At 40.9% G+C, this 12,438-nt stretch overlaps 1 protein-coding gene across 1 annotated transcript; it reads left to right on the plus strand.

The window, feature by feature from the left end:
• Window positions 1-10,190: 10,190 nt before the first annotated feature.
• On the plus strand, window positions 10,191-11,460 carry LOC109158491. Its single transcript, XM_019306408.1, has 2 exons — window positions 10,191-10,817; window positions 11,192-11,460. The coding sequence occupies exons 1-2, from the start codon at window positions 10,421-10,423 to the stop codon at window positions 11,383-11,385; spliced, it is 591 nt and encodes a 196-aa protein (XP_019161953.1). The 5' UTR covers window positions 10,191-10,420; the 3' UTR covers window positions 11,386-11,460.
• The last annotated feature ends 978 nt before the right edge of the window (window positions 11,461-12,438 follow it).

Consider the following 12,438-nt stretch of genomic DNA (forward strand, 5'->3'; position numbering starts at 1 on the left):
TTCGTTGTGAAGTTAGCAATCCACCCTTGTCATGTTTTGCGATTTGGGTCAATTCTACAATCCTTGTACTTGGTTGTTCTTACAACAATTACTTGTGCACTTCCTAAATTTTCTAAGTATTCTTTGAATTGGAAAATAGCAAAATTCATACCGAGAACCTTTCCCTGCGTAGCTTAAAAGCCAAGCCTAATGTTTAATTGTAACCTTTGAGTTTTGAACTCAAGCCTAATTTTTGTCAACCCAACTTTTTAACCACTTAAGCCAATTGTCTTTCTTAAAACTTAACCAATTTTATTTCCATCTAAACCATAAATTCCCACTTTACCTAAAATCCCCAAATTAAATCATCTTTTTCCCTAATTTCACCCAAATCCCTAAATTCCCAAACTCTCTTTTCCTTTCTTCCCTCCCTACCCGTGAACCACCAAGCACCCACCCCCTCCCCGTAGCTTCATCTGCAACCCGCTGCCACAACCTGCCCGTCGCCCCGCCGACGCCGTCGCTGTTCGCCGGAGCTGTGCTGCCGAGAGAGAGAGAGAGAGTAGCGAGAGAGCGAGAGATCTGCGTGAGAGAGAAGAGAAAAGAAAAAGGAGGAGCCTTGGGTCCTTTTTGTTGAGCTTTGGGTCATCTTCAATCATGCCTAGAAGGTCAAGTTTGGCAAGGAAAGCGGAATAGGTGGATACCCATTACCTCGTTCTTGAAGGTAAAGCTTTTGATCCGGAATCTTTTCCTTGTTCTTTGTTGGATATGCTTAAGTATCAAGGTTTGTTGGATGGGTTTCTCGCCATAAGGGCCGAGACTTACCCGAGTTTGGTGAAAGAGTTTTATCGTCACATGGTTGTGACAAAAGAGGGTGATAAGTTGGAGATCACCTCTAAGGTGAGAGGTGTGAAGGTTGTGTTGTCTGAGAAGAGGTTGGCTCAGTTGTTGAGTTTGTCTGCTACCGGAGTGGCTCAGTACAGCGGTCATTCTTGGGTTAGTACGGATACCATGGGGTACCATGACTATTTGAGCTATCTGTTGGGCCGTACGAGTGGTTTCACTCAAGCCTCTAGGCCGGAAAAGAAGTGGTTGTCTGCGGAGCAAAGGATCTTGGTGATGTTGGTGTCGGATTGTTTGTTGCCTAATAACAACAAGAGCAGTTTATTGGGTAAGTTGGAGTGCACCTTTGCTTTCTGTCTGAAGAACATGGTTAAGTTCAACCTGCTTGCTTTGATGATGCAGCACATGGTGTTTTGCCGGGATCACAATCGGAAGAGCTTACCATATGGGCTGGTGCTGAGTTGGATCTTGGTTAAGAAAGGTGTTAGTGTAGACGGTTGCCTCCCGAAGGCCGTGGGAAAGATGGTGTTGGATACCACCAATCTCCGGAGTTGTAATATGTTTCGGTTGGATGATGGTGAGTACATCACGCTTGAAGAGGTTGCAAGGAAAGCACCTGATGAACGGGCGGAGTTAGCTGTTGAGCTTGGAATCCATGCCGGGAAGTTGAGCCTCGCAGTCCAGAGTTTGGGCGGTGACGAAGAAGTTGAGGAGGAAGCTGACCAAGAAGAAGAGGTAGGAGCCCCGGAGGCCGCCGAAGCTGAAGAAAGTGATTCGGGCAGTGAGGAAAGCCGGAGAAGGAAGGAAGCTCTGTGACACCCCAAAAATCCACACTCCAAACCATGAATTAATTGAGTAATAAATTCTATTTCTCTTGAGGAATTGATTCCTAAAATCCTGATTTTTGATACTCAAGGACTAGTATTTGACTAGTCAATCTTTAAGTGGTGTTGTACCTTGTGCTTTGAGAGGAGTTCCCTTGTTCCTTACACTTTCTAAGAGTTAGTAAGGGTATCCTTGTCTTTTTACCAAGAGCTAGTTTTGTAACCTAAACCTAGAAGACTTCTTCATTTCATTCCCTTACATTTCCTAGAAAATATCTCTACCTTCTCTCTAGAAAACAAGAGTAGCTTGTTCTTCAAGCCAAAAGAAGCCTTTGTCAAGATTCCAAGTTTTGCTTCCAAGATTCAATCTTTCCTCTATTTTGGCATCTAGAAGGGTAAGATCTAAGCTTGTCTAGTCTTTTTGGTTCCATCTTAGTTGTCTTTTTCTTAAAGGTTGGATCTTTATGATCTTTTGGTTTGATCTTGAAGTGGGTTTGGCTAGTGAGCTTAGTGGAGAGCTTGTTGTGGTGTAAGAAGAGTCTTTTGGTCTTCAAGAGGTAACCCATGCTCTACAAAACCTATTTTGCTTACCTATATATGATTTCTTGGCTTCTACTTGTGTTTTGATATGAAATGTGAGTGTTTATGCATTTATCTTGTGATATTGCATATCTAGAGCTTGTGTTTAGGATTCCTTTGTGCCATTGCTTGGCATTTTCCTTGGTTCAAGTCATTTTGTTGTGCTTGGTGAGATTTGGCATGTTTTGGACTTGAATTTGTGTTTGGAGGAGAAAATCCCCGAAGGGATTTGTCGTGGTACAGGGACGTACCCGCGGGCGGAACGGCGGGCGGGGCACCACCCGCCGTCCTACCCGCGGGAACGTATGCCTTGTGGGTGTTGTACCCGCGGGCGGGACCACGGGTGGGGCACTACCCGTGGGTCCACCCGCGGGGAACACGTTGGAGTTGAGATGGGATTTGTTCCCCGTGTTTTGTTTGTCTCGGTCTTTGATCTTTTGGCCTCCCGTTGTTCTTTTGTGGAACTATTTGAGCGTCTTCTTGATGTTTCGTAGGTCTAGAGCTTTATGGTAGGTATCCATTTAGGATCTTTGGTGTTGTGAATCGTTCTAAGTGTTCAACATTGTGTTTCGTTGAACCGTGTGGTGTCTTGTGTGTTCCTCGGAACTATCTTGAGTTTCCTCGTTGTTGAGCTTGCTAGTTATTATCCTAATGCTAGCGTCGTTAATGTTGATGGGTGGTGACCTGTCTCTTGATTGAGTATGTTTCATACCTCTTTTGCAATTCGTTGCTTGTTTCGTGTGAGTGGTGGTGCGTGTGTGGCTTTACCTGGATTGCACGATTAGTGGTATGGGACGCTAGTCACCAAGGTATTGCAGCGGTCCTCGTGGTGGCCGTGACGTGATTTTATGGAGTTGTGGCTGAGTCCACGTGTTTGGGGGATAACATTGTGTTATCCGGGCATGTGTTTCCGTGAATTGGTGGGTTTTCGTTGGTGGTTATAGGTGGGAGACGACGGTCCCGGAGGAATAAGGTTGGACTTGGCTGTACAGGGGCTTTCTGGAGGTAATGGTTGGCACCGAAGGTACAAGGTTGGGGGTAGCCATAAGGTTGGAACAGGGCATAAGGAAGGCATATCAACTCGTGATGTGTGATGTCACAAGGGCTTGTGAAGCCGTTGTTGTGGTGAGTTCTCTTCTCTCGTGACGTGTGTAGTCACGGAGGCTTGTGGTGTGGTGTTTTGGCATGTGTTGCCGTTGGGTGAGTCTTTATCCTTGTGTGTGGTTAACCTTTGTGGTTGGGACGTGTTCCCGGTGTTATCCTTGTGAGTGGTGAGTCTTGTGTTGTCTTTTGATCTTGGCTTTTGACTTATATATATGTATTCCGTTTCAAAAATGGTTTTCATATTATATATCTACCTATTTATGATACTTAACGGTATTGGTGGGTTACCAGCATCTCTCGCTGACCGGGCGTCGACCCGATGTTTATCTTTGTATCTTTCAGGTGATGCGTAGTCGAGCGCGATGTCTAGAGCCGGTAGCTTAGCACCTGTGTCTTTAGACAGTGTTGTTGAGGCCTGTGTGCCAATGTCTCTAGATTGTTTTAGATTGTTGTTTTTGGGATAGTGTTACACTTGCAGATTGTCGCCGTAGCGTATGCCAAGTGTGGTATACGTGGCATAACACCCCGTTTTGGATTCCTTTTATCCAGTTATCTTTTTATCTTCCGCTGTGCTAGTTTTGTGCTTGATCTGCAGGTGTTAAGACTCGTTTTAAGTCTTGTTTTTTTGGGGGGTGTTACAAGCTCGCACAAAGAGGGAGCATGACGTCGTCACCTTGCTTCGTCAGCAGAACAGCATGATCGCCGAAGACTTTGCGTTTATGAAGGCGCAGTTCGTCACAGTGCATCAGAGGCTGGACCAGATTGAAGCTAGTTCTAGCCACAGAGACGAAGACGAAGAGGAGTCCGAAGAGGCCGAGGAGTCGGAGAGTGAGGAGTTCTAGTTGGTGTTGCGGTAATCCCGTTCGCCTTTTTCCTTGTTTCCCTTTTTAGCCGTTGTTAGCTTGGTGATAGGTTGCGTGTGCTTTGTGTGCTTGCTTGTTTTGTTTGTTGCCTTGTTGTTTAGATAGTTGATAGTTGGTGTTTGGAGTTAGTGGTTTAGTTCTTGGTTGTTGTCTAGAAGTTGGTGGTTGTGTTGAGGCTAGAGTTCTTAATGCTCAATCTATCCGTTTGGTAATCTCTTGCCAATCCTTGAAATTTGAAATGCTTTCTTCTTTGCTATGGAATCCTTGTGAGTTCTTTTGGAGTCTTTGACGAAAAGAGTTATACTTGAACTTCTTGTCACAATGTCGTTTCCTTTTTACCGTTCGCTTTTAATTCGTCGTACCCAAGCTTCGGAGATGAAGCTTCTTTGAAGAGGGAGAGGATGTGACACCCCAAAAATCCACATTTCAATCCATGGATTAATTGAGTAATTAATCCTATTTTATTTGAGGAATTAATTCCTAAAATCCTGATTTTTAATACTCAAGGACTAGAATTTGACTAGTCAACCTTTAAGTTGTGTTGTACCTTGTGCTTTGAGGGGAGTTCCCTTGTTCCTTACATTTTATAAAGGTTAGTAAGGGTATCCTTGTCTTTTCACCAAGAGTTAGTATTGTAACCTAACCTAGAAGACTTCTTCATTTCATTCCCTACAATTCTTAGAAATTAGTTCTACCTTCTCTCTAGAAAAGAAGTGTAGCTTATTCTCCAAGCCAAGTTGAGACCCTTGTCAAGATTTCAAGATTTGCTTCCAAGATTCAACCTTTCACCTATTTGGGCATCTAGGAGGGTAAGATCTAAGTTCATCTTGTGTTTTTGGTTCCATCTTAGTTGTTTTTTTCTTAAAGGTAGGATCTTTATGATCTTTTGGTTTAATATTGAAGTGGGTTTGGAAAGTAAACCTTGTGGAGAGCTTGTTGTGGTGTAAAGTGAAGTCTTTTGGTCTTCAAGAGGTAACCCATGCTCTACAAAACCTATTTTGCTTACCTATATGTGACTTCTTGGATTCTACATGTGTTTTGCTATGAAATGTGAGGGTTTATGCATTTGTCTTGTGATATTGCATATCTAGAGCTTGTGTTTAGGGTTCCTTTGTGCCATTGCTTGGCATTTTCCATGATTCAAGTCATTTTGTCGTATTGGGTGAGATTTGGCATGTTTTGGACTTGAATTTGTGTTTGGAGAAGAAAATCCCCGAAGGGATTTGTTGTGGAACAGGGATGTTCCCGCGGGCGGAACGGCGGGCGGGGCACCACCCGCCGGCCTACCCGCGGGTACATAGGCCTATGGGAATGTGTTCCTGAGGGCGGAACCACGGGTGGGGCACTACCCGTGGGTCCACCCGCTGGTACACGAGTGGAGTGGACCGGGATTTGTTCCCCGTGATTTGTTTGACTCGGTATTTTGTCTTTTGGCTTCCCGTTGTTCTTTTGTGGAACTATTTGAGTGTCTTCTTGATGTTTCGTACGTCTAGAACTATATGGTAGGTATCCATGTAGGACTTTGGTGTCTTGAATCGTGCTAAGTGTTCAACATTGTGTTTCGTTGGACCAAGAGGTGTCTTGTGTGTTCCTCGGAACTATCTTTAGTTTCCCCGTTGATAAGCATGCTAGTTTGTTGTCTAAATGCTAGCATGTGTGTGGTTTGTACCTTCCGTTTGGTTTATGATAACTTGTGTTATTCATCGTTGTTGTTGTTGTTGGGCTGTGACCCGTTCCTTGATTGAGTATGGTTTCGTACCTTCGTTGTGATCCGTTGTTTGATTCTTGTTGAGTTGTGGTGCGTGTGTGGCTTTACCTAGATTGCACGATTTGTGGTATGGGACACTAGTCACCAAGGTATTGCAGCGGTCCTCGTGGTGGCCGTGACGTGATTATGGAGTTGTGGCCTGAGTGATGGGTCCATGTTTTTGGGGAATAACATGTGTTATCCGGGCATGTGTTGCCGTGAATTGGTGGTTTTCGTTGGTGGTCGTTGGTGGGGGACGACGGTCCCGGGGAAATAAGGTTGGACTAAGAAGTACAGGGGTCCTGGAGGTAATGGTTGGAAAGAAGGTACAAGGTTGGGGGTAGCCATAAGGTTGGAACAGAGCATAAGGAAGGCATACCAACTCATAATGGGTGATGTTGCGAGGGCTTGTAAAGCCGGCGTTGTGTGATCTTCACTCGTGACGTGTGTAGTCACGAAGGCTTGTGTTGTTTTGGCGTGTGTTGCCGTTGGGTGAGTCTTTATCCTTGCGTGTGGTTAACCTTTGTGGTTTGGGATGTGTTCCCGTGTTATCCTTGTGAGTGATGAGTCTTGCGTTGACTGTTGATCTTGGTTTTGACTTATATATATGTATTCCGTTTCGAAAATGGTTTTTATGGCGTATATCTATCTATATATGATACTTAACGGTATTGGTGGGTTACCAGCATCATTCGCTGACCGGGCGTCGTCCCAATGTTTATCTTTGTATCTTTCAGGTGATGTTTAGACGAGCGCGATGTCTAGAGCCTGGTAGCTTAGCACCTTTATCCTTGCTTTTGTGGTCTGTGCGCCAATGTAGTTAGACTGATGTTTTGGGATAGATGTATACACTTGCAGATTGTTTGCCGTAGCGTTTACCGTGTTTGGTAGACGTGGCGTGACACCCCGTTGGATTTCTTTTATCCAGTTTCGTTTTATCTTCCGTTGTGCTAGTTTTGTCATTTAATCTGCATGTGTTAAGGCTTTTATATAGGTCTTGTTTGGGGGGTGTTACAACCAAGGTATTGCAGTGGTCCTCGTGGTAGCCCTGACGTGATTATGGAGTTGAGACATTTGTGTAAGGTTCACGTATTTCTTGGGTGGCATGTGTTGCCGTGTGTGTGATCGGTACCCTCGTGTACTATGAAATCGGTAGTTCTATTGGAGATCTGTTGGAGAGGGGACGACGGTCCTCGGAGGGAAAAGGTTGGACTTGGTGTACAGGGGTCCTGGAGGTAAAGGTTGGAACTAGACATAAGGTTGGGGGTAGCCATAAGGTTGGAACCGGACATAAGGAAGGCATATCAACTCGTGATGGGTGATGTCACGAGGGCTTGTGTAGACGTTGTTGTGAGTTCTCTTCTTGTGACGTGTGTAGTCACAAAGGCATGTGTTGCCGTTTGTTGTGTCTTTATCCTTTGAGTCTTGCATGTCGGGTATTAATCTATTGTGTGATGATAGATTATACCTTGAGACTTCTTGTGCGTCGTTGTTGTTCTTTGTAGTCTTGGGAAGTGTTCCCGTATTCTTGTTGAGAGTGTTGAGTCTTGTGTTGACTATTACTCTTGGTTTTTGGACTTTTATATATATATATATATATATATATATATATTCCGTTTCGAAAATGGTTTTACAAACTTATATCTTACCTATGTATGATATTTCACATGTATTGGTGGGTTACCAGCATTATTCGCTGACCGGACGTCGTCCCATGTTTTATATGCTTCTTTCAGGTGATGCTTAGATGAGTGCGCGGTCTAGTGCCAACTAGCATAGTTTTCCCTGTTTTGTGGCCTGTGAGCCAATATAGACGTAGTACTCTGTTATATGGTTGTAGATTTTAAACAATGCAGATTTAGCCTATGCATTCACCCTTGGGTGAGCGTGGCATAGCACCCTGTTTCCTCGTTTTATATATATCTTATCTTTCAGTCTTCCGCTGTGTTTGGTGTTTTGGTTTAAGTTATCTGCATGTTTTAAGGCTTTAAATAGCTTGGTTTTAGGGGGTGTTACACATTAAGCATAACCTCACGCACATTAAGCACAAAACCCACGCACTTTAAGTATTAACTCACAGACCTTAATTTTCAACAACTACTGACATTAAGCACAAATTCACGCACATTAAGTACAACCTCACGCAGATTATGCACAAAACCGACGCACTTTAAGTATTAACTCACAGACCTTAAGTTTCAACAACTACTGACATTAATCACTGACCTCACACACATTAAGCACAAACGACCCTACGCACATTAAGCACAAACTTCACTCACATTAAGAACAAATCTCACGCACTTTAAGCACAAAAGCCCACAGTTTAAGTTTTTATAACTACTGACATTTAGCACAACCCCACACACATTAAGCACAAAACTCACGCACCTTACGCACAAGACTCACGCATCTTATACACAAAACTCATGCACATTAATCACAGAACTGCTCACCATAATTTTGATTTAGATGCAAAAATTACAAAATTGCCACCACGTTTTTTTTTTTAATTTTGGTAATCCTGGACGTTGATTTAAGCGAGATGAATGACCTAGATTAAACCGCTAGGTCATATATATATATATATATATATATATATATATATATATATATATATATATATATATATATATATATATATATATATATATATATATATATATATATATATTCTAATTAAATAGTACTCACTTCGTCCCGAATTGATTGTAACATTTGCTTTTTACATGCTTTTTAAGAAATTAAAGTAAATGCTATGTATTCTAATTATGCCTCTCACTTTTCTCGCGTTTGAAAATAAAAGCAATAAAGAAAGCAATACTCATAAGTGTAAATTGGAAAAAGTAGAATGATGGTGATGTTCAATTTTGGAAAGAGGACAACATTTTGGGACAAAATAAAAAGGAAAATAAGATGGGTAAAATGGGACGGTGGGAGTAAAAAAATGAGGAGCTTTATTACTTTGGATGATTACAATGCAAGGGTGATGAGGGTTGCTTGTCTCTCATATTGACGAACATGTATGGTAAAGAATTGGGAGGAGAAGACTTTCTGGAAAAAAAAAAATGTAGATATTAGGGTTTTGATAAAAGAAGGATAAATAAAGGTGTCATTTTTGTAAACTAATAAAGATAAAAATGAAAAAAAAATGTTAAAAGCTTGTAGTTTATTTTGAAACGTTCATTCAAAATAAACTATTATTTTAAGCTTTCTAGGTTTTACAAAACAGAGATATAACTTATTGGAATAAGGGTCAAATAGGTCACTGGACTGCACACCAAAATGCAATTAGACCATCGAACTAAAAAACAATGCAATTGAGTTCCTGAACAACACAAAATCATGCAATTAGACCCAAAATGACCTGTTTACTCGAAAGTATGCTGACGTGGCAATTACCAATTTTAAAAATATTATTTTAAAATAATTTTAAATAAAATAATTAATTAAAAAAAAAAAAAAACTAAAACATTACTAGCCGGAAACAAATCGTCTCTGACCGGCTTAGCCTCTATGGCCGAAGACCACTGGCCATGGAGGAGATGAAGAGACCTTCGTGTCCATGGCAAGAGAGACCTTCGTCTCCTGGCCATGGAGATGAAGCGGGCCAATAATGTTTTAGTTTTTTTTAATAATTTTAATTAATTATTTTATTTAAAATTATTTTAAAATATTAGTTTTAAAATTGGTAACTGCCACGTCAGCATATTTTCAGGTAAGCAGGTTATTTTGGGTTTGATTGCATGATTTTGTGTTGTTCAGAGACCCAATTGCATTATTTTTTAGTTCGATGGCCTAATTGCATTTTTAGTGTGCAGTTAAATGACCTATTTGACCCTTTATTCCTAACTTATTTGTAGTTTAAAATAAGTTATAAGCTTTAAAATAAGCTCTGCCAAACATGATAAAAAAAATGTCTCAAAATGACCACTCACATGTCATTTAATGCTATTTAATTTTCTACAGAATTTTGGATTAAATAAGTTTATTGTAGTCCCAACACAATTTTAATCATAGTTATTATTAACTAGGTATAAGTGTATAACGTATAAGGTAGTCTCAATCACTATTATTTAAAATTTGTAGGCCCAGATAAGAAAATAAAAAATGAGAGGATCAGAGGACCAAACTTCAAAGACGGCTTTGCTTATAATTTTACTCCGTATTTTAAACTAATGACCTAATTCCTTGGGAAATTGGGAGTCTATTTATACGTAACTCCTTGTTTATTTCTTTTATTTTTAACTATGCTCCAAAATACTCTAAACCTCCTCCTCCTCCGCTTCTCTGCTTAATTACTGTTCCCATTCTGGTTATGATCTCAGCCGTTCACCGGAAAACTGAAACCCTCCTCTCGGCGCCGTCTATCGGATTCCTTCGCCTCCGCTTCTTCCGTCATCGCCGCCTCTCAAGTGACCGCTTGGTTAGTGCGTTTTTAATTTGTATATATATCTATATATATATATTGGTTTCCGACGATGCCGAGTCCGAAGACTCACCGGAGAGGGGGATCGGAGGAGAAGAATAGGAAGGGAAGGTTAGTTGAAAAGGCGAAGTCGTTTCACGGCCACGGCGTGGAGAACACGGCGGAGTTGCTGGGGAGGCCGCGGACGGTTCCGGACTTGATCTCCGGCCATCGAAGTTCCACCGCCTCCACGCAAATGAGGTTTCCGTCGAAGCTCACCAAGTTACTGCTCAACGTGACGATACAGAGATGCCTTGGGGCCGTGCAGGTGTTGATGTCGTCGGAATCAACGGTGGAGGACCTCATCGCCGCCGCTCTCCGTCAGTACGTAAAGGAAGGACGGCGGTCGGCGCTGCCCTCCACTGATCCCGCAGATTTCGGACTCCATTACTCGCAGTTTAGTTTAGAAGGTAACCCTTCTCAATCTCAACCGTCAAATTCCTATTCTTATTAAAATACTTTTGGGTGACGGAAACCTATCAAATTTATATAAGTACATATTTTTTGACGTCAGGTTAAAAACCTTTTATAAATATAAAAATTTGTCCCTTTCACTATTACACATTCTTTATCAAAAGAAACTTATATCCAAATAAGTAGTGAAAAAAATGATATGGTAAAAATAGCATGATTTATCCCTCTCCTATCTTGACTCTTAATGAGGAAATTTCATTTTTTGTGACAAAAATAGAATAATTTTTGTAAGAACAATTAACATTATTCTTAAAGTAATACCTAAAAATTTGATTGGCTAATAATACCAAATTCTTGATTTATGGTCCAGGTTTGGACAGGGCAGACAGTGTGATGACGCTCGGATCAAGAAACTTCTTCCTCTGCATGAAAACTTCCCCTGCCGGCACAGAAGGTGGCGGCGCAACGCCGTCATGCGGCGCAGCTCCGGGCTGCTCATCGGAAGTTGATCGTGTTACAAAAATTGGCTTGCCTTGGATCAAATTCATGGACATCTTATTGTGACAAATTTCTGCTCCTTCCTAGCTAGTATTACAATTCTTTTATTTTCTTTTGTTCCACGACCCAATAAACATATCAGTAACTGTTAGTGTCAAGTTTTGAATGCAAGTCAACAACAAGATACTTCTACAGTTATACGTTTAGAAAATAGTTACCTTAAAATGGATTAATGCTTTAATACAATATTTGTACAGCATTATACTAGGTTTATATATTATGAATTTTCTTGTAATTAGTAATATGGTAGACCAGAAACCCAATGTAAAAGTATCAGTTTTAATTCTGGCGTATATATATAGTTCACCATCTATGAATTAACTTTGTGTTCATTTCTTTTTGCTATGGCTTTGTGTAGTTTCTTGATTGTTTGACTGTAATTCACTAAATCAACTTATCAAAGTGCAGTCTTTCTTGGCCATAGTTTATGAAATTTATAATGAATACTAGTTTTTTACGCGCATTGCGCGATTGGGATAATGCCCAATGCTTTTTTTTTTAAATAAGTACTTTAAAATATATTAAGGCAAGATTATATTGAAATTGTTCATGCATAGATAATTGAAGGTTGAATTTGCGTATTTAAATAGGTAATTCTTCTCCCAAAGGTTGAGTCCCCAACCCCAAGGTCCCCCCCACACTCCGACCCGACAGAGCATTGTGGGAAGTTGTAAATCACGGTGACTCAATGGTTCAGCAGACAGGGCCAAATGCTGATACGCACAAGGAATCTGCCAACTTTGGACAACTTTGGACATAATTCCCGCATTGCCACTGCCGAGGTTCAAACCTTGGTCTCTTCTCCCAAATACTACCCACTAAACCATTGAGCTAAACCCGTGCGGGTTAAATAGGTAATTCTAAGTTTACAAATGCAAGATAATATAGTCAATATTGATTATAATTGTCAATAAAATAATTGTATAGGTATTGTTGAAACCAAATAGGGACATAAGGGAGAACAAATAAAAATTAGGGCATAAAATATTAAATATATACTAATATTGTTTGAGGAGATTCCGACATTAGGATTTGTGGTTAAGTTCTATTAAGACTTTA

Source organism: Ipomoea nil, unplaced genomic scaffold (assembly GCF_001879475.1).
Source record: "Ipomoea nil cultivar Tokyo-kokei standard unplaced genomic scaffold, Asagao_1.1 scaffold2821, whole genome shotgun sequence".
In the NCBI taxonomy this organism is placed as follows: domain Eukaryota; kingdom Viridiplantae; phylum Streptophyta; class Magnoliopsida; order Solanales; family Convolvulaceae; genus Ipomoea; species Ipomoea nil.

Bases quoted from the DNA above. Each gene is read 5' to 3' on its own strand.
- LOC109158491 (XM_019306408.1), top strand. From the start codon at position 10,421: ATGCCGAGTCCGAAGACTCACCGGAGAGGGGGATCGGAGGAGAAGAAT. The intron at 10,818-11,191 runs GTAACCCTTCTC...TTTATGGTCCAG, and splicing joins CTCGCAGTTTAGTTTAGAAG to GTTTGGACAGGGCAGACAGT.